General features: G+C 37.9%; 2 protein-coding genes across 5 annotated transcripts in view; one reads left to right on the top strand and one right to left on the bottom strand.

The window, feature by feature from the left end:
• The window catches only part of LOC105453396 (cyclin-dependent kinase 4-like), a 144,067-nt gene that overhangs the window by 85,173 nt on the left and 40,110 nt on the right, over positions 1–18,784 (bottom strand). Inside the window, exons 1-2 of one of the 2 annotated variants that reach the window (XM_011695325.1) lie at positions 5,046–5,341; positions 4,543–4,590 (exon numbers count right to left, since the gene is read on the bottom strand). The gene's annotated coding sequence lies outside the window, so the exon portion shown is untranslated. Of the gene's footprint in view, positions 1–4,542; positions 4,591–5,045; positions 5,342–18,784 lie in introns of those variants that run through there. The other variant, XM_011695326.1, reaches the window with a different exon arrangement.
• The window catches only part of LOC105453399 (filamentous growth regulator 23), a 50,529-nt gene that overhangs the window by 25,274 nt on the left and 6,471 nt on the right, over positions 1–18,784 (top strand). Inside the window, exons 2-5 of one of the 3 annotated variants that reach the window (XM_011695332.1) lie at positions 7,465–7,538; positions 12,246–15,453; positions 15,937–16,102; positions 16,457–16,564. In XM_011695332.1, the coding sequence (XP_011693634.1) occupies positions 7,493–7,538; positions 12,246–15,453; positions 15,937–16,102; positions 16,457–16,564 (3,528 nt within the window). In that variant the 5' untranslated portion in view covers positions 7,465–7,492. Of the gene's footprint in view, positions 1–7,464; positions 7,539–12,245; positions 15,454–15,936; positions 16,127–16,438; positions 16,565–18,784 lie in introns of all 3 variants that reach the window. The other 2 variants (XM_011695330.1, XM_011695331.1) reach the window with 2 other exon arrangements.

The raw sequence follows: 18,784 nt of genomic DNA, 5'->3' as shown, positions 1-18,784 counted from the left end.
TGTAAATTAAGAGAGTTTTACAGCATCTATACGAAATTGTAATTTAATTACAATTTCAACTATTGTATTTTAATGATATATTTTTAGAATTAATATATTTTTTAACAGTTTCTCTTGCACGTGGTAAATTTATCGCGAGTTTGAAATTTTCTATAAAAGCTACAGCCTTTGTTCAGAGTCGCAAAGTGCAGCATTGTCGCGCGTGGAGATGAATTAAATTTAATGCTTCCTGAAGCTGTATTAAATATCATTAAAAGTGAGACTTTTCATTGTCGAAATGACTTCTTCTGTGACTTCTTTTTCAAGTTTCCGTGCTTTTCAAGTTTTCCGCACTTTTACTTTTGTAATTCTCGAAATTTTACTCTCCGCACAACGTTTATATGAGTTTTATCGCAGTTCTGTCGTGCAGAAAGAATATTCATAAGTGTACCGCGGCGAGATAGCGAAAGCACGTACGCTCAAGGCGCGATTATTGCACCGCAGAATTTTCTTTATTAAAAAATGCAAAACGCAAAGTGCTCGCGGACAGAAGAAGCCGGAGAGAAATCCACCCGTCAAACTTGGCGTTAACTGATTTTCGCGTTTAAGCTTCGCGAAATTATAACGCAACCCACTTCAGGCGCGGATCGCGCGTTATATTTCACGATGCGGCGTTATACCACGATCTTTGAAAAAAAACACGCGAGAAAGTATGTGTACGCTGCAAAAAAAAAATGTAGGAAAATTTACACGCTCGAATTACACGAACTCCCTCTCGTGCAACAATGCGTCCTCGACTATTCGCGAGTCGCGGCGGTTCTTGTGTTTAGCATGTAAATGAAAGAAGTTGAGTAACGCGCGAATCCACAGACGGCCTATATATGTACGGCAGGCACTTGGGACGCGTTGCGTATGCAGGATGAACAAGGTAGACACGGTGCGGGGAATTCATGCGCTAGAAATGTGTTTCACTTTTCCGTCAGCTATGACGATGGATCAACTCGGCGCGGCGCGGCGCTTCGCGTTCTCGCTTTAGTAAACTGCTTTTCGTACCGCATCGCTCGCCGCAGCCGGGGAGAAAGTGCAGCGTTTTCCTTCGCCGCGCTTCTCGCCGCTGCAAAATTTCTAAGCCGTCTAGAGCCGAAGGGCAATCTTCGCGTCGTAATTGATCGCTCTCGGCGATCCCGTCGGCACGCGTCACGATTTTTTTTTCAAACCCGCCCTATTTTTTTCACCCACATTTTCTATCGTTAGAATTAATTATAAGTATTACAATTATAAAAGTTCGTCGATTGCGGAAGAGAGCGTTAAAAATCGTAAGTACCCGTTTCGGTTTCTTTTATCATGTCGACAGGTTGTACGGAGAATATATAATCGGAATGGAAATCTGAAAACGAGTTTGCGATTATCTCTAATAGACTTGTTCGCTTAACAGAAAGGGAATGTCGCAATAATACACGGATACGTTTGTCTTTGATACATGCGATTTCTTCGACACGGAGGATATCCGTTGCCGTGACTCAGAGCTCGGCACACATATACACGCGCGCGCGCGCGCACACACACACACGTGTTTAAAAAATTATACTAAACTTTCTACTATCTCTCGATACGTTTCACGTCCCGGAGAGATGGACGGGGCGCAGTGGCCCAATTCGCGGCGGAAAAAGGCTTTTCGCGACGGAGTGCGGAAAAGCGATCCAATCAATGGAAACAAAGGGAGCAAGATTGGTGGAAAATGCATCCTTTATGTATCCCGCTTTCGTGCAATGACTGCCGTTGAATTGTCACCAAATGGACGCGGTACTATTGCTTCACGTATAGCTGCGACAGGTTAATCCAACACAATAACGGCGTTCGCCGTAACGCAAGGGATAGAGAAGAGCAAGCGTTTCCGGCATAACGTATAAAGTTAAAAAAGTTTTTTTTTTTAATTTAAGTGATCTACGTATTGAAAAGAGATTAATCAATGTTACGTCATCAGTTGTCATAATCGTTACTTTTTCATCTTTTCGAAAAAAAAAAATCTATGTATACGTCGTGCTTTTTATCGCGTACGTGAACCGAGCACCCCAACAATTCCATAATTCTGATTAGAATTACCGATTCATTTTCAACAGACGAAGAGTTCCCTACAATTTATGACAAGAGTTCTACTTAATAACAATTTTTAATTTAAATTTTAAATTTAGCACCCCATTTTTAATTTAAAAAATGGGGTGCTAACTTCAAAATTCATAATGGAACAGTTTCTGAGCGGCTTGTTATTAACTATAGAAAACTCTTCGTCTCTCCAAAATGAAGCGGGAAACTCTAATCAGAGCTATGGAATTTTAATGTTGGGATGCTAACTTCACACACGCTATATTATCTGCAGCAAAATATCTCACATGGCACTCTCGTTTACTATGCGCAGCATACAAATGTAATGACAGCTATAACGCATCTAATACATCTTTCTAGCGATGTTATATTAATATACATTTTGCAATAATGCAAATGATTTGCCTGGAAACACGCGAGTGTATTCGCGTAAATTTTGGAAAAATCGTAGCATTTTGGTTCCGTTAATCTCCCTCATGCAAAATGTAAATAAGGGAGCATTTACCGATATATATGTATATACATATATATATATGCATATGTATGCAACGCGGACCGTGAAGCATTGGGTTACAATAACCGGACAGCGCTCGATGTTCGATATTTGGTCTATTTGGGTCACGGTAAACAGCGAGAATACGAAATCCTTGTAGACAAACGGACATACCCAGAGTCGGTATTCAAAAGCCGCTGGCTCCTGTTTGCCGCGCACAAAGAGATCGCGAACGATAACGTGTGTGGAACTGTTGCGCGACGAGACTAGATTCCGTCCCCGGGGCAAGCTAATTTGTGCTAATCTAATTGACAAGCCTTGAGGTCGACCTCCTTTGGTACCACTGACTGGCTGAATGATTCCCGGCGAGCTGCATCGCAGCAGACGTTGTAACGTACGAATCTTGTGCGCGCACACACACATACACGCACACACGTGCACGCACGTTCCGTTCACACGACTGAGAATGCACTTTGATGTCTCTCGCAACTGATGACTTAATCCTCTCCACGTGCTAATTAATTGGATAGCTACGTTCGCGAATTCCCTATTCATCTCTTTCCTTTATCGCGGCTTAAATTTATTCCTCGCAAATTTAATTTTCCGCGCGAAATATATACCGTGTGTTATCTCGGTTGTTTAAAAAGAGAAAGAAGAATGGAATATTTTTCCGTGTATCTCGACTTACAAATAAAAAGATGACATATTTTTCCTACATTTTTCTACCAAAGAACATATTTGCCTTTGCGAGCGGAATACGACAGTCTCCTTGCTAATTCTCCTTTTGCAATGTCTATTGCGTTCTTTCACAGAACATTTCATATACCTCAAGGCAATACGCTGATACATGATTTAACTTCATTCCGGGGATAATCACCAGAAGAATATATAAACACAATCTTACCTTTTTATATTTCTTTCAGATTATCTCAATTTTATCAAATATTTTATTGCAACTAGATTTATCTTGGCTTTAAACTGGACTTCAAATTTTTCTAGTTAAATTAGCTTATATTCTCAATTCTAGATTTAAGTTAATTTTATCTGGTATAAACGGTTCAAGTAGAAACTCTCCACCACTTCCGCCGCGGTATAACCGACAGTTCTCTTTTCTTTTTACAAACTTTCTTTAATTTTTTTTATTTATTACTTTTTACTTTATTTATTTTACAAAATTTTTCTACGACGAAACGCTCAGAAACACGTGGATCTCCCGTCATCTTAAGTTACGTTAACTGGATAAAATATATTGTTAAAGTTATCAATCAATATAAATGGAGAGGATATAAAAGTTTAGGATAAAATTGGAGTATTATATATAAATAAATAATAATAATAAATAACTGCTAAATAATTCTTAAATCTTACTAAATAAAATATCTGTAAAAATGTCTAAAAAATACTTTTCATTACTTTTTTAGTTTTAGGATAGGTACGTTGAAAGAATATCCGAGTACATTGCTTTCTCGCACCAATAATATAATACTTTTTCAGTTATCTTTATTAATAATATATAATTTATATTTATGCCTGAATAATATTATTATTCCTTCAGTTTCTTATTATTATTTGTATTGTGTATAATTTATTCTTGCAATATATTCATTTGTATTTAGGAGGCAGCTTTATAAATTTCAAATAACTGATGTATCTTGTAATTAGCGTTTTGTTTTGCATAGTTATAGGACAACAGAATACGCTAATAAAATGACATGCGCCGATAAAATAAGCTATTTTGTAAGCATGCGATTATACGCGCACAACAAATCGACAAGTAATTGCAAATTCAGGATTAAATACCTATTCTAGTTCGTTTCAGCCTATCCATTTTGAGGCAATGAATCCGTGAGATATTATATTTGTTTGTAATATTCACACGCTACACATACATTTTGCGTATATCTGGCGCAATGTGTGTTCACTGATCCATTACCTCAATTCAAAATAAAATTTAATTCATCACTCACCGATATGTGCATGCAGCGGAGTAATCTGTGCTGCAAACTACGATAAAACTGTAACATACAAACACAACAGGCAAATTACGGCAATGATCAAAACAACTAACATTTAATAAATATAATAATTATCGTGGAAAAAAAATCGTATTGAATTTTGTATTTTTTGTCTTTCAAGTGGATGGTATTTTGGTTGCGTTCCACAATGGCGCTTTTGGCGCTTCCAGTGTTTACGGAACCATTTTATCCTTGTTGTTTATCAAATGTTAACGATAAATCATACTCACAGCGTATAAGTGTTAAAACGGAACGCAGACTTAATAAAGTGATTATATGTGATTATATTTTCCAAATGAGTCTTCTTTTTTCTCTCTCACTTTTGTAACATTTATAAACTTTAAAAGCCTTTCTCTCGAATTTTTATATTTCGAATTCATTTATCATCGAAATAAACAATCCAATTGAAAGGAAACGGATTAAGATTCTACGTAAGGAATAATATAATTAATTACCCCAAGGTTGCTCCGCTGTCGCGCCCGATGCCTCTCCTAACCTCCTCCTTCTCCTCTTAGATCGGCGGGATTGACGGGAATCGTTGCGTCCACACAACACTCGCGACGCGAGTAATTATGATCGCGCACGAAATTATTGTACAAAATACGATCGCACGACACTCCCGGAGTTAAAACTTACGATAAACTATCCCTTTGCCATTACCTGCCCGTTCGGACGTTGGCGAAGGGGGCCCGGGGGCGTATGATAGCGCACGGTGCGAGGCGCGACCTTGCGTATGCGAGGCTATGGCGCGGCGCGTTGGTAGTAGTGTGTGTGTGTGTTGTGTACGGCGGAAAAACAAAACACCGAACCGCGCGCCGCCCGCCGCCGGCCGAATTGTTGCGCCGCGCCGCGCCCGTCCTAAAATATTTAAAAGTGTTTCTTATGAAATAAATGTATTTCACGTATTCTATCCCGTATATATTAAATTGATGAATTTGATTAATGGGATGTCGTCGTATATTAATTATGTAACGAGAGCCGAAAATACTATGTATATTTAAATCCGATTTATATAGCTATTGTTTTTTGTCAGATATTTACGTGCCCGCGAATAGTGAGATCGTAAGACTTTAATAAATCGAAAATGTACGTACGTGTCTGCGCAATGACCTTTCCGTGTTGTAACTGTGCAATCAGTTTAATCAATTAAAATGTTTGCTCGAAATAAATGTTAAAACGCGTTCATTCGCGTTCGCACGAAGTACATAAGGACGTGATTCGTTAATCATACACGCTGTTAATTCCGTGAGCACCACGGTAAATAGACCTCATTACGACACCGGGTTGGGACTGCACGTTACATCTTCCACTCGTGCGACGAAATTACAACTTCCGATTGTCAGCGCTGCTTTATGAAGCGTCACTTATGCGACTATTTGACACAGTGCCACGAGCTACCTACCGGGATTTAATGGATACCTTAGACACGCTCTCTCCCAGGAGTCAAACTAATAAGAAATATGAGCGAGCTATGGCACGACGAGAGCCCTGAAATAAGGGCGTTAAAGCAGAACACGAGAACACATTTATTCGAGCAATTTTGGCAGTTGGTCAAAAAAAGAGGATGATTAAAAGAATTTTTTCGTATCATCAATTCTTCTGTAATTTTAAATTGACATGAAATGAAATTTTAGATTTTGTTATTGCTGTAAGATGAAGAAAACAAGATTGGTATGATATTTTCAAAATCTCTTTAATAATTAAATTATAAATTTGATAAATATCTAAAAGGATATTTTAAGTTTTTATTTGACTTGTTAATATTATGAGTTGTTACACGGAAATTGCTGATCGACTTCTCTATACTTTAATATATAAAACAAACTTCTATAGGTACATAAAACGAACTCCAATATGACATAATCGATACGTCACAAACGATCAAAAAATTGATCTTTTGCTAGTTAAATTAATATGCGCGCTCTCTGTACACAGCTCCGACGAATTGATAATTATACTTTCTACGATTACTTTCTATAATTAAAGTCACTGGTATGTGCGTTCAGTGAACGATACGATATCACCTGCACGCCACCAGCAAACGCGTTCGTGCAGCAAACGAGACATTGAATAGTGGAATGTACTAGCCTACATATTATGGAAATTGAGTAATTGCGATCGCGGAGTTCAGCGCGATTTCGTTTCATTTACACCATCGAAAACGCTTTCGTAAAATCTGAAAATATATCTCGCGACGTGCGTCACATATATAAATTTCTCACAACTTAAATACGCTAAGCGCATCTCTAAGTACGTAAAAAATAATCAATTTTGAATTGAGAATTAAGTTTCTATTATTTATTTTTTTTTCTTTACAAAATTGAATTCGGTTGGTATTTTTAACTATTTTAGCGTACACTCGCGTAAATAAGAAGAGAAAAGATTGCCCAAAGATTTGCACGTCCGATCATCCTTGACCGACTATACCGTATCTTCGCACAACGTTGCTAACGCAGGATGAAAACTTTTAATAAAGCTCTCGCGCTGCATTGCGGACTGAAGTTTTATTTTATACTCCCTAAGGTGAGCAGGCTCGTAAACGAGGTCATCCTCACAATGTTGAAAATTGTGTCTGAGCGTATACCAGCGAACCGTATCCGTTCCCAAGCTCTCGATCGATACTTTTTCTTGAATATCAATCGACAGCGTATACTGCTGACATGAAATATTTATATATATAGTCACCTCTCTTTCGTAACTTTTGTTTGCATCATTATTAAACATTGTCACAAATATTCTATACTTTAATGAAACAAATTTTATTTCTAAATGCAAAACAGATATATGCCACGGCTATTTTCTATTTATCTATAAGCTTTATACCCACCATTGCAATATGCGATTTTAAAAGGATATTTTTACTTTTTGTTGCAGATCGAGCGAGAAGATCTAACAGTCAGAAATGACGCGAAGAAGAACGTTTATCTTCGTATTGGGAGTATGCATAGGTGAGTTGCAGAAAAGATTTGAATTCTCTCCTTAATTTTTTTACAGGTATTTTTTTGTAATTTACAAAAATGTAAAATAAACGTTAACGCTTTGCTCTGAATTATCCCAAGAAGAAAGGGAGAACGAATTTCTAAGCGGATTATGCATGCAATTTTTGTCTCGAGTCTCGGTACCGCGCGCGCAGAGCGGCAATCGCCGTCGAAGAGAATGGCTAGCATCTCTCGGCTGCATCCTGTTGCATTGTGAACTCGTGATGTAAAGCTTGCCAATCGAGGTGACTGCACCAAGTACTGTTAGGTCTGTTGCAACGAGCCCGCGAGTTAACTGTAACTTGTAGCTTATCAACAAAATTTTCCATTCCACCTCATGACGTCTGCACCCTTCGGTTTACGGTGAACGACTGCGTTTTCTGATCTAAATTCGACCTTTCAAATACGATCGAACTGTAATATTTAGCTAATTGTAAGTTATTCGAGGTAAATTATTAAATATCGTGAATATACGTATCCGGATATCGGATATGCGTATGTTAGATATCTTGTATTATACACACGTAACTATTTGCATACAAAGCGTATTTGCACTTCTTCAGAAGAATCCCGAGTTAAAACCTGACAACGATAGAATTCTCGTGAATTTAATTAATTAGCTGGAATTAACGTCTGTAAGATAAGTGGCGTCTGAGCCGGTGATGCAATGAGTAGCAATAAAGTTGGTAATTATTTTAACGATGTTTCCAACGTGGTTAAGGCTATGTATTTCCCAACTGGAAAGGAAGAAACTTAAACAATATAGCCCATCTTTTTTATTATCATTGTAATAAGAAAAAAGTCGCACACGCGCGCATGTCACTTTATGTGCATTATAGAATTAACTTTCTTTAGATATACCCATGTTGTTGAGTAAAACGCTATGTGATCAGAGAAAACAATGTGCAAATTCCCAGTAATTATGTTAAAAAAGTTGCGTGTAAACTAACGAGTTAAGAGACATATACATATATTATTAAAAGACCTCGTGCGTTGCATAAATAAATACTTCGCTTACTCGAATCATCTTGCTGCGAGAAAAGAAAAGTGTAATAAATAATTATGTAATTTTAACCTGCATCAAGGTTAAATTAATTTGAAACAATAATATTACGTAAATAAATACGCTTAATACTATCGTTTAGTTTGAATGAATTGTTTTTCTTTCATCAATACGGATATGTTTTTCTTATATGCTTGTCTTATTATATAAATATTTCGCGTTATACGATAGCTATTTCCAGAGATATTTCTCAATACGGGATTTCCACGTGAAGAAACATTATTGACAATCTATTGACAAGATAATAATATTTAAATGTGTACACGAACGGCAGACTTTATATTGCATTTTATGCAGAATCTTTATTCAAATTATAGACTGAATTGACTTCAAGTTTAAATTGCTTTGAAATATTGAATTTTTAAATTTTGCTTTAAACTTTATTAAATTATTTAATTTTACCTTAAACTTTATTAAATTTCCCCCTGATATAGAATTCACAAATATAACGAAATACTTGTCCTTATTTTTTGTAACGTAACTGTTTCGGAATAAAACTTATTGTTAGAGAATTATAAACACGTCTTAAATGTCACGGAATCTGGGTAGCGGATAAATGGCAATAAGAAAAGAAACTGATTTTTTTTATCTTTTCCTTTAAATAATCAAGTTCGCGAAATCGATTCTCTACCATAAAATCTTCAGCATTCGTCGGAAATGCATCGAAGGCATAGGAGGTAGAAATCAGATGGAAAATTCTCGCTGCGAATCTGCGCGTCAATGAAATAAACATTATCTCGGCTTCGACGTTCACAGAGAGGAATTTAGTAGTCGTCTCCGTATCGACGTAAATCAGCGAAACACGAGGACACACTCGAAGCCCCTACATAATTCCGAGGTCTGTTTAATATTCAAACGCACGCTCCTCGCTACGCCGCGGTCGCGCGAGCTCTTTCAATTTGCAGAACGCGAACTGTATCGTAGAGCGTCGTGAATAGTTCCGAAGGAACCCGCCGCGGTAATTCCACGGACAACCGGTTTTTCGATCCATTAAACGCCTCGTCTACGCACGCCACATTTTTATTTTACATCGCACTTCAGTGGAAACCAGTTGTCGTTGTTGTCGATGAGCGGAACTTCTGTTTTCGTGCGTTAAGCGAACGCGCTTATTGCAGATTATTACCATAATTCACCGTTTTATTGTCAAACGTGCGACTAAGATTACGTGAAGTAAGAATAATTATCGCGTGATATGTGAGAGCCAATTACCTGCTAAAAGTTTCTTCCTACACAATTTTCCAGCGCTTTAAAAGTGAAAATCTTTTATGAATACAAATATGTTTCTATTCTTTTTTTCTCTTTTAAAATAAACATAAGTATGTTATATCATTTTTTCTCTCTAATTATCAATTTTTGATTAAAGTGAATTTCTAATAGATAATGATAGAGAAAGGCTGTTTATTTTCTTAGAGATTTTTTTCTCTGAAGTGTTCTCATTTTAATTTATAGTGATTAATTCCATAAACATAACCATTCGATTACAATCATAATTAAATGCATTAAATAAAATCTGTTAAGCCATTTTTAATCAAAGCACTGAACATGTTTAGTTATAAGTATAGATATAGTATTTATATAAATTTTTTATCAAAATTAATTATTTTTATAATGTCTTTATTTTATATTAAATGTTCAATGTTGGAATTGGATTTAAAATTTATATTTTTGTGCTATAGCTTTATTTTGTTTAATGATTTTGAATAAAATTAATTTATACATAAATATTAGTAAAGACATATAAAACAGAAAAGATTAGGATAAAATATTACTAATAATAAATATAATTATTAATGTGTTTTTTAATTAAATTGGAATATATTATATAATTTTTGATTATTATCTTATAATTTTATATATAATATTCATATATACGTACCTCATAGCTGTTCCGTTGTTTCCAAATCTTCTTTTTCTTCTCTTAGATGCTTTGCATATACACAATACAATACAACGAAACACGATTAATTATACGCACTCGTAATAATTATCACATTCGTAAGTCATTAATACAGTATTTTGTTTCATATTTCCGACGTTAATTATACGTGAAGCACAATATTCTGCGAAATAAACAAAATATTATTGATAAACGGATATATAACAGATTATGTATCATAATGTATACCTAATAATTTTATATAATAATTATGATATAATAATTTTTTGTTATTCGATCCAATTCATATGTTTTATTATGCGATTTTCATCCGGCAACAATTAAAGGACAAATCGCATTTGAATCGACAAAACGTTTAATATGTGATACGAGATACATTCAAACCTATAATGTACGTATTTTCAAAAAAAAAATCATCGTCCGTAAACATCGTGAAATAGCAATCTGTAATTAATTCCATGTCGTATCGTTTCAATTTTTGTTTCATAATAAACGACACGAAGAGTATCTTCGACATACACTCTTCAAAACGTCTACGAATCGTTAGGCGTAAAAAAAGACAGTTACACGCACGATCTGCAATAATAATTGGTAAATGTTCACAAGGAATCATTGTGTCTTGAAGAATAATAACACGACACACGGAGCTGTCACATCGCTAACTGTCGGCTCGAGTTGTACGCAAATGATAAGAAGACTATCGCAAGTGTAAACAATCAGTCCGTCGTACATACGTCACATAAAACGTCACGGATGCCAAGTTTCGTGTTACGAAAAATATTTCGCTTACGAAATATTTTAACACGTTGATTGCCTTACCGGCTATCAATGACCGGCACTTGAATTTTTAGTGGCGCCGCGCCAGTAATCAGCGCTATCAAACTCAAGAAATACATCAAATTCGTAAAAAATAATATTTCTAATACTGTAACATAATAAATATTGAAGTAATAAATGTAATCTACAGTAGTAATTGTATGATAATTTAATTACATTAACATTTATATTTTGTCAAAGGTATGAACTAATAGTGAAAATTTTATTCCGGCGTCGTTGGAGAGACAAGCGAATTAGATTCGGCAATCAACGTAGTAATCTATTAAAACATATTCAGAGCAAAGACAAGCGATTGTAAATAATTATTTACAACAAATGCGAACTTCTTTTATCGACAAGAGAAACGTCTTCGTCAATTTTTTGTATTTTGGATTTGTTTGTACTCGGCGTCACTTTGATTGAAGCGCGTTTATCTTCGTTCGAAATCTTTGTTTAATTTAAATCTTTAGAAAATAAATTAATTGTTCTTCTGAACATTTTATTCATTGCGATAACTTAACTTTCCAAAAAACTATAAAAATCAATATTATGAAAATCAATTTAAATTATGAAAATCAATAACAAATGATAAATCGATAATTGCGTGTATATAAAGTAATAAATACAAGGAAGTAAAAATAGAATTGTAAGCTAATTGACGTGCGATGCTATTAGTCCAACCTCGAAAATTTTAAAATATTGTGATTTTTCTCGAGTAGTTTCACATTAAATTTGTCGATTTAAATTAATTTGTTAATTAATTAGTTATGAATATGAAAAGCATGATAGAGTAGTTAATTCTATTAAAGAAAATGATATACTGTAGATAATGATCGTTGAACTTTCAAAAGAGAAGACAAGCATTGATACAAAGTTGTAAGATTAAACTTTGCTATTTCAGGCACCTTGCTGCTACTCTTCGACAATGCGGTGGCGGAAGTTACGGAAGCGTCGGTTGCTTCCGAGAAATCTGAGTCCCAAAAAGCATCGACTTTTCAAGGATCTACGACGATATTAGCAAAAGTTTCTTCGATCCAGCAAAATCAATCATCTGTAGAAAACGACGAAAAAAATATCAAGAATCGAAAAACTAATGACGCGGAAAATAGATCACACGACAGTGTCATCGACGACGCAAATCAGGATGGAAAAACAAGCGATGAATCCGAAAATTCATCGTCCGATGGAAACAGGAAGCCGAGGTACGGCGAAATTGCTGTTGAGAGCTCCGGGAAAAGCACCAGCACGAAAGTCGTCTCCGAGGATCTTCTCAGACTCTCCAGGAAGAACGAACTGACTGCGGCGACTGCAAAGCCAGCTTTCAATGATTCGAAGCAGGACAGTAAGAACCTAGAGAATGTCTCCCTTCAAGAATCTTTCGACCATGAAAAAATATCCGATACGACCAAGACTACGTCTTCAAATACTAAGGAAAAAATTCCCGATGAGAAATTAATCGCGAATGTAATGGAAACATTGGAATCTAAAGTAGAGAAGGAGTCCTCCTTCGAGCATAAAGCGAAGAATAATGTAACTGCGGACAAACAAGAGATACCGACCGTCAAGTCTATCGGAGATTTCTTCTCGACAACCCCGAAATCGACTGCTGAGGACGTCGTCAGGTCCGACGAAAAGAAGGACAAAATTATAAAGCTTGAGCACAAGGAAGTTGTTTCGAAAAACGACAAAAATGTAATCTTGACTGACTTGAAGGAAGAAGTAGAGGATCATACAGTGGAGGTTCGCAATCAGGAATCAACCACAGTGCATGGTGAAAATTCCCCAGGATTTAAGAAGAGCGCGAACGATCTAGGAACGACGGCATCCGAGGCGCTCGATCTCGAGAAGGTCGATGAGCAGGTGCACGAGGGAAGCGTTTCGTTAGTTAACGACACGTACGTGAATCACTTTTATAAGACTGTGACGGAGAAAGATCTCAAAGCTGTCCCCGGAAACCATTCGATTGACGTGAATGACTCGCGCGAGAAAGCCGATCCGAAAGAAGAAGTGGAGATCGTTAAGAACGTGACTCACCTGCCAGTATTGAAGATTGTGACAACCGCGAACGATACTGCGAAGAATGACTCTCACGTCAATGAACGGAATAATCAGGAAGCAGCCGCTTACGTCGAGAGGAAAGGGGAGACCGGGGCGAAAGGTGAAAATCATCCTGAACAAAGCGCAGACTTCTCCATTTCGAATGTGACTACTAAGAGTATAGATGGTATAGAGGAATGGAGATCAATAGGGGAGCCTGAGAGCCAGGTCAAGTTGCCCGAAACAACGACTCAGAGCGTGCGACTTGAACGTACCTCGCCCGCCCCCGAAACCACTTCTAGTCTAGTCCCGCAAGGCAGAACTATCGGATTTTCCGGAATCAACGAGTTTCCGAAAATCGAGGTGAAAACTACGGCATCAATGAGGACCGACGGGGGATCGCCGGTCACTCAGAGCCTGCGAAACATCACCGAAAAAATAGATCAGAAGCCTTATCCGTATCTGAAATCTAGCAGAGAGTCGTTCCAGACGATAACAGAGGTCAATACGAAATTGAGAAAGGAAGGACGAAGTGACGTTACGGAGGAAACTTCCCCTTACGAGAACACGATCGGAAGAGGAGAATCCGAGAAGAAGCTCGTCGTCACCGAACCTTCGGTTGTGATCGAGAACAGCATTCAACAGCATAAACCGAACAAGAAGAATATAAACGAGTCCGCGAATTCGACGACAAAGAGCCTCTCCTCTTTGACGCCAGTGACGACGATTCCGATTGTTTCGGTCGTCGTTGGGCCAACGAATAAAACTTTTCCGGAAGGATTTAACGGCAGCGCGAAGACCGCGGAAATGAAACGCTCGAAGCCGAACGAGAATGACACGCCAGGTGCGAAAGAGGAGGAGAAAGTGATCGCGGGTAGAGACGAGGGTTACGACGTAACTGGAAATGGAATAACGGAAGTGAGCCTAACTCCGGATGGCAAGGACGTGAAATCACATTTCAACGAAGGAACGGAATCGTCAACGTTGCGTTCCGCGGAAAGGAATACATCTCGGACGACGTCTCTGAATACCGACGTGCAGATGGAACCGGAAGAAGCTATGATGATCCGCTCGACTTTCGTCGTTACCGAAACCACGAGCGTGGTGCCCTTGGACAAGGACGTGACGACGGAAGCGAACAAGTCCAAGACTTCGATGACACCGCGAGCGGAAGTCAATACGACCGCTACAACGGTCCTCGAGAATTCCACGGAATCGACACCGAAGACGAGCGTCATCACGCCGCGACCGTCCTCGAGCGCTAATCACACCACCGAATCACCCTCCGCCACTTTAAATCCCGACGAATCGTCAATCCCGTCGACCACGTCCGTCGAATTCGAATTCGTCAGTCTCACGGAGGCGATCTCTTCGGTAGGTAACGCGACTGAAGGGACCGTCGACGGACATACCTTCGAGGAACAAATGACGTCCTCGAGAACGACGACGGTTCAAAATTCGACGAGCAACTCGACGATGGTCACCGCGATGAAACCGGAGGAATTCACCGAACTTCCCGTGACGACCGAAGATGGAACTCCGACGACGGATCAAGTGTCGGATATGCGCCACGTGGACAACGAGACTACCGGAGGTCCTACGGTTGCCCAAACTACTTCTGAGAGTCAAAGTAATCATACGGAGTTGACGAGGAGCGAAGTTACCGTAAGCGTTATCGATTTCACCAGCGCCGCCACCGGTAATGTCACGGGAGCCTTCGGCGTAACCGAGGGTTCTTCAGAGTCTAAGGATTCAAGTTTCGATGCGAACATCACCGAGACGTCCGCCCCAGGCGTGACGGAACTACCGCCGAATACGAGTGTCAGGACAACAGCGAACGTTACAAAGAGCCCTTCGGCTACAAGTACTTTGGAGCCGATAGTACTATGGAGTACGGTGGGTTTCACGGAGTCGCCCGAGGAAGAGATAACTGAAAGTATTCAGAATCTGTCGCCGGACGAGGTCACGTTACTGGTTAAAATAATTGTCGAGGGCACCTTACAAGAGGTCTGTCCCCGATTGCAGGATCTAAGGAAGGCGCTCGCGGATTTTCTCAGGGAAGGACTGGAAAAGTGAGTGATTTATGATTTATAAAATTTCTCTTTATTTTAAGTAGATTTTTTTTAAATGGATTTGTAGACGATTTTATATTAATTATTACATATTTAACTATTACTACCTATAAATATATTATTTCGTTAAAAACTATAGTATATAAATATTTTTTACGTTTCATATTTAGATATTTAAATTTTTGCAATCGATAATTTATATATATTTTTGCTTAGAAATAAATCTTGAATAAATAATTTATGTGACAACCGTATAATAATAGTGATGAATAAAAATTAATAACAAATGTTTTAAAAATTGTTACAAGTTCATTGAAAATATAAAAGAGTAATTTAATATGAAATTTCATTTTTTTTCTCTTTGTGATAATGTGTTCTTCAAGTTTCGTTTATCTCAATACCAAGGCTTGAAAATTGAGTGAGAAATTTAGCTAAAAATGCATTTGTCATATATAATATAATGTGAAATACGTCGTTTTGCAGGCCTGTGCAACCGAAACAAATTGTTATCCATCAAAATCCTTGCCGCGAGCAGAACTTGTCGCCGACATCGACAGAGGTTTCCCTAATCCCGATCCTGGTTTACGTTATCGATGAGGACGGCAAGTTCGACCCCGCCATGACAAAGATTCTACCAAGTTTATACAAGGTGTCTCCCAACTTCCCAGTGAGAGTAAGTTGAAAACGGCGGAGAAGATCGGGCGCGGATTAGAACACTATGTGGCTGTCGAACGTCAGCAAAAGTCCATTATAACTCTTACTTCGGCACGTCTGTAAAAATGTAATCTCCCCCCAATTATAAACTTCAGATTCATTCTATCACCAACGAGCAATTTTCTGTTGTCGTTCAAGACGTTTCTACGAAGCGCTCCTTCTCCTGTCAGCTTTCTCTATTAATCAATCGAATGCCAAATCGTATCAAAGTACTTGATATAATATATTCAGTGATAGCGATCGAAAGAGTATCTCTATTAAATTTCCTTAGGTCATTCATTCTTTCCAGATACACAAGTTCCTTCTGGTACCGGAAGGGGATTCTGGAAACGCAATAGCGGTCGTCGTGGTCTCCTCCGTGGCCTTCATTTGCCTGGTTCTTTTAGCTGGTCTTCTGGTAAGCGTTTTTTTTTTGCAACTGCAAGTATTTAGCAACTCCAAAGATATCATATATTTAATTTATAACGGACATATTGACGTTTGACGTTCAAATTATCTTTTAGGTAAACGTACAAAGTATAGTACACGCAAAGTATAGAATGCGTAGAAGTTATTCGGCTTGTCATATACGATTGATTCAATTTTCTTCTAGACAGCGAAGCGACATAATTGCGAGAATTTTTAAGTTTGATTTTTTTTCCTCTTTTATCTCGTTTTTTTTAAGAGTTATGAATGTATGTCGCATGCGTTTTTTTGCCGTGCTCACGCGGCACGTTACTGAGGAGAATTAAAGCAAGAAATATTAATATTACAAGATTGCAGCTGCGCAGGTCCGCGAAAATCTATGCTCGCTGACGTAGCCTGCTGCTATAAGTCGCGCATGTACGCGGCGATAAACCTCTGTTCACGAGAGGTTTACGTTACGCGTGTCAGTTCCTCACCGTCCATTCGTCCGTTCCCCCCCGTCTGTCCACACTCATAATTCTCTTTCAGTGTACGTAATACGCTCGTGATAACATGTCTGTGTACATGTTTTTCACCTGGGAGGTGTAAAGAGACGTACGAGGTTTTCGTCTTTGTCGCGCGAAATGAAGATAATGCGCGACGCACGCGTAATATTTCGCGACACGATTTTTGTTTTTTTACTTTTGCGGTGGCAGCTTATTTTACGATTCTTTTTTCAGTCACGCTTTCGCCGATGTTTATTCGTATAATGTTATGGCACACATGTGCGGCTGCATGCCAAATGCAAGTTGCTCGTTTCACGAGAAATTAAGAGACCTGTGGATTATATTCGTGTAATCTAGGTATTTCATTTGTGTAAGCATCAATGAAGGGAAAAAAAACAGTCAAGTTCTTTAGATGTTGACAACATTGTTAATCGCGATAAAATAATGGTTACTTTAATATTGTTTGTATTATGTAATTTTAACGTTGGAATAACGTTGGAACACACATGTGTTCCGTTCTGTTATTTTGATAATAGCGTCGCTGCCTCTCGCGCAACGTTTTCTCCGGTCGTCAGTAACATTAATCCTGTGCTTACACAGCGTGCAACAGTTAATTTTAATGAACGTATAATGCAGTCATATAACGTCGGGCGGAATCTGAACTTAACGAAACTTAACGAATCAATTAATATATAGAGGAGAAAGAAAATTACTACGCGGCGTCAGGAAATACAACGGTATTATCCCGATTTTTGAAACCGTACTCTCGTCGTTGTAAACGCAAACGTTTCTTGATGAGTAGACCTGATAACATCGTTAAACAAATTTAGCGTGAAAAAAACGTTTTTACCGCCGTGAAAAGAAAATCAAGCGCATTTTTTAGAAAACTTATAATTTTCATTCATTTATATAAATCTGTAATATCGTAGAATATAAAAATAATAATGATTACGGAATATGATGTGAATAATGACGCTAATATACGGTATTAAATTGCAACATTAAAATCGATGTGATTTATTTTGAAATGCGTTCGTCGAACGCGCGGCCGCATGAAGAAATACCGCGCAGCAGTACTTATATTTTGCAGTAACGTATAATTAACGATAAGAGAATTGACGTCGCGTCTTCATGCCGGAAGAAATGAAATGTCATTCGCAGTTGTCCAGCCTTGAATGGTTGATTAGATTGGCTAGCAAATGGCGTTCCACACTTCATCAGCGTCGCTGCGCCGTGTGTTTCTTGCCGTGTGCCTTTGTTGTGCATGCGAATGACGATGTTGAAATGGCCCGCTTGCTATACGTACGTGTTTCAAATACGTTATTCTATTTCGCTGACCGTCGCAAGATTTCCTCAATCTCTTTTCAGATATATATGTCGGTCATGTAGCGTAATTGGTGATACAACTGCCGTTGCTTAATTGCAATGAAAACTTATCAGAATGCATGATTTACAATTATAATTGATGTTGCATTTGACGTATACCGGACGGACAATCATTTTATTTCTTACATTTGTTGACATAGCCTCACTCTTTTTGCCTCTCATATATAGCTGTTTTGAAGAAAAGGAAGGGAATTGCGTCATTTGCATCAGACAGTTGATGTGACTGATAGTCGTTGACTTTCTTACAACGTTAGCGCAACTATTTTTTATTAAAGACTAAAAAGAAACACGTAATTTTATAATATTAGATAATATAATTTTCAATACTGGTTTGCTTAAAT

This window comes from Wasmannia auropunctata, unplaced genomic scaffold (assembly GCF_000956235.1).
Source record: "Wasmannia auropunctata unplaced genomic scaffold, wasmannia.A_1.0 LD336000.1, whole genome shotgun sequence".
Lineage (NCBI taxonomy): Eukaryota > Metazoa > Arthropoda > Insecta > Hymenoptera > Formicidae > Wasmannia > Wasmannia auropunctata.
This window is presented reverse-complemented; position numbering and strand designations above follow the sequence as displayed.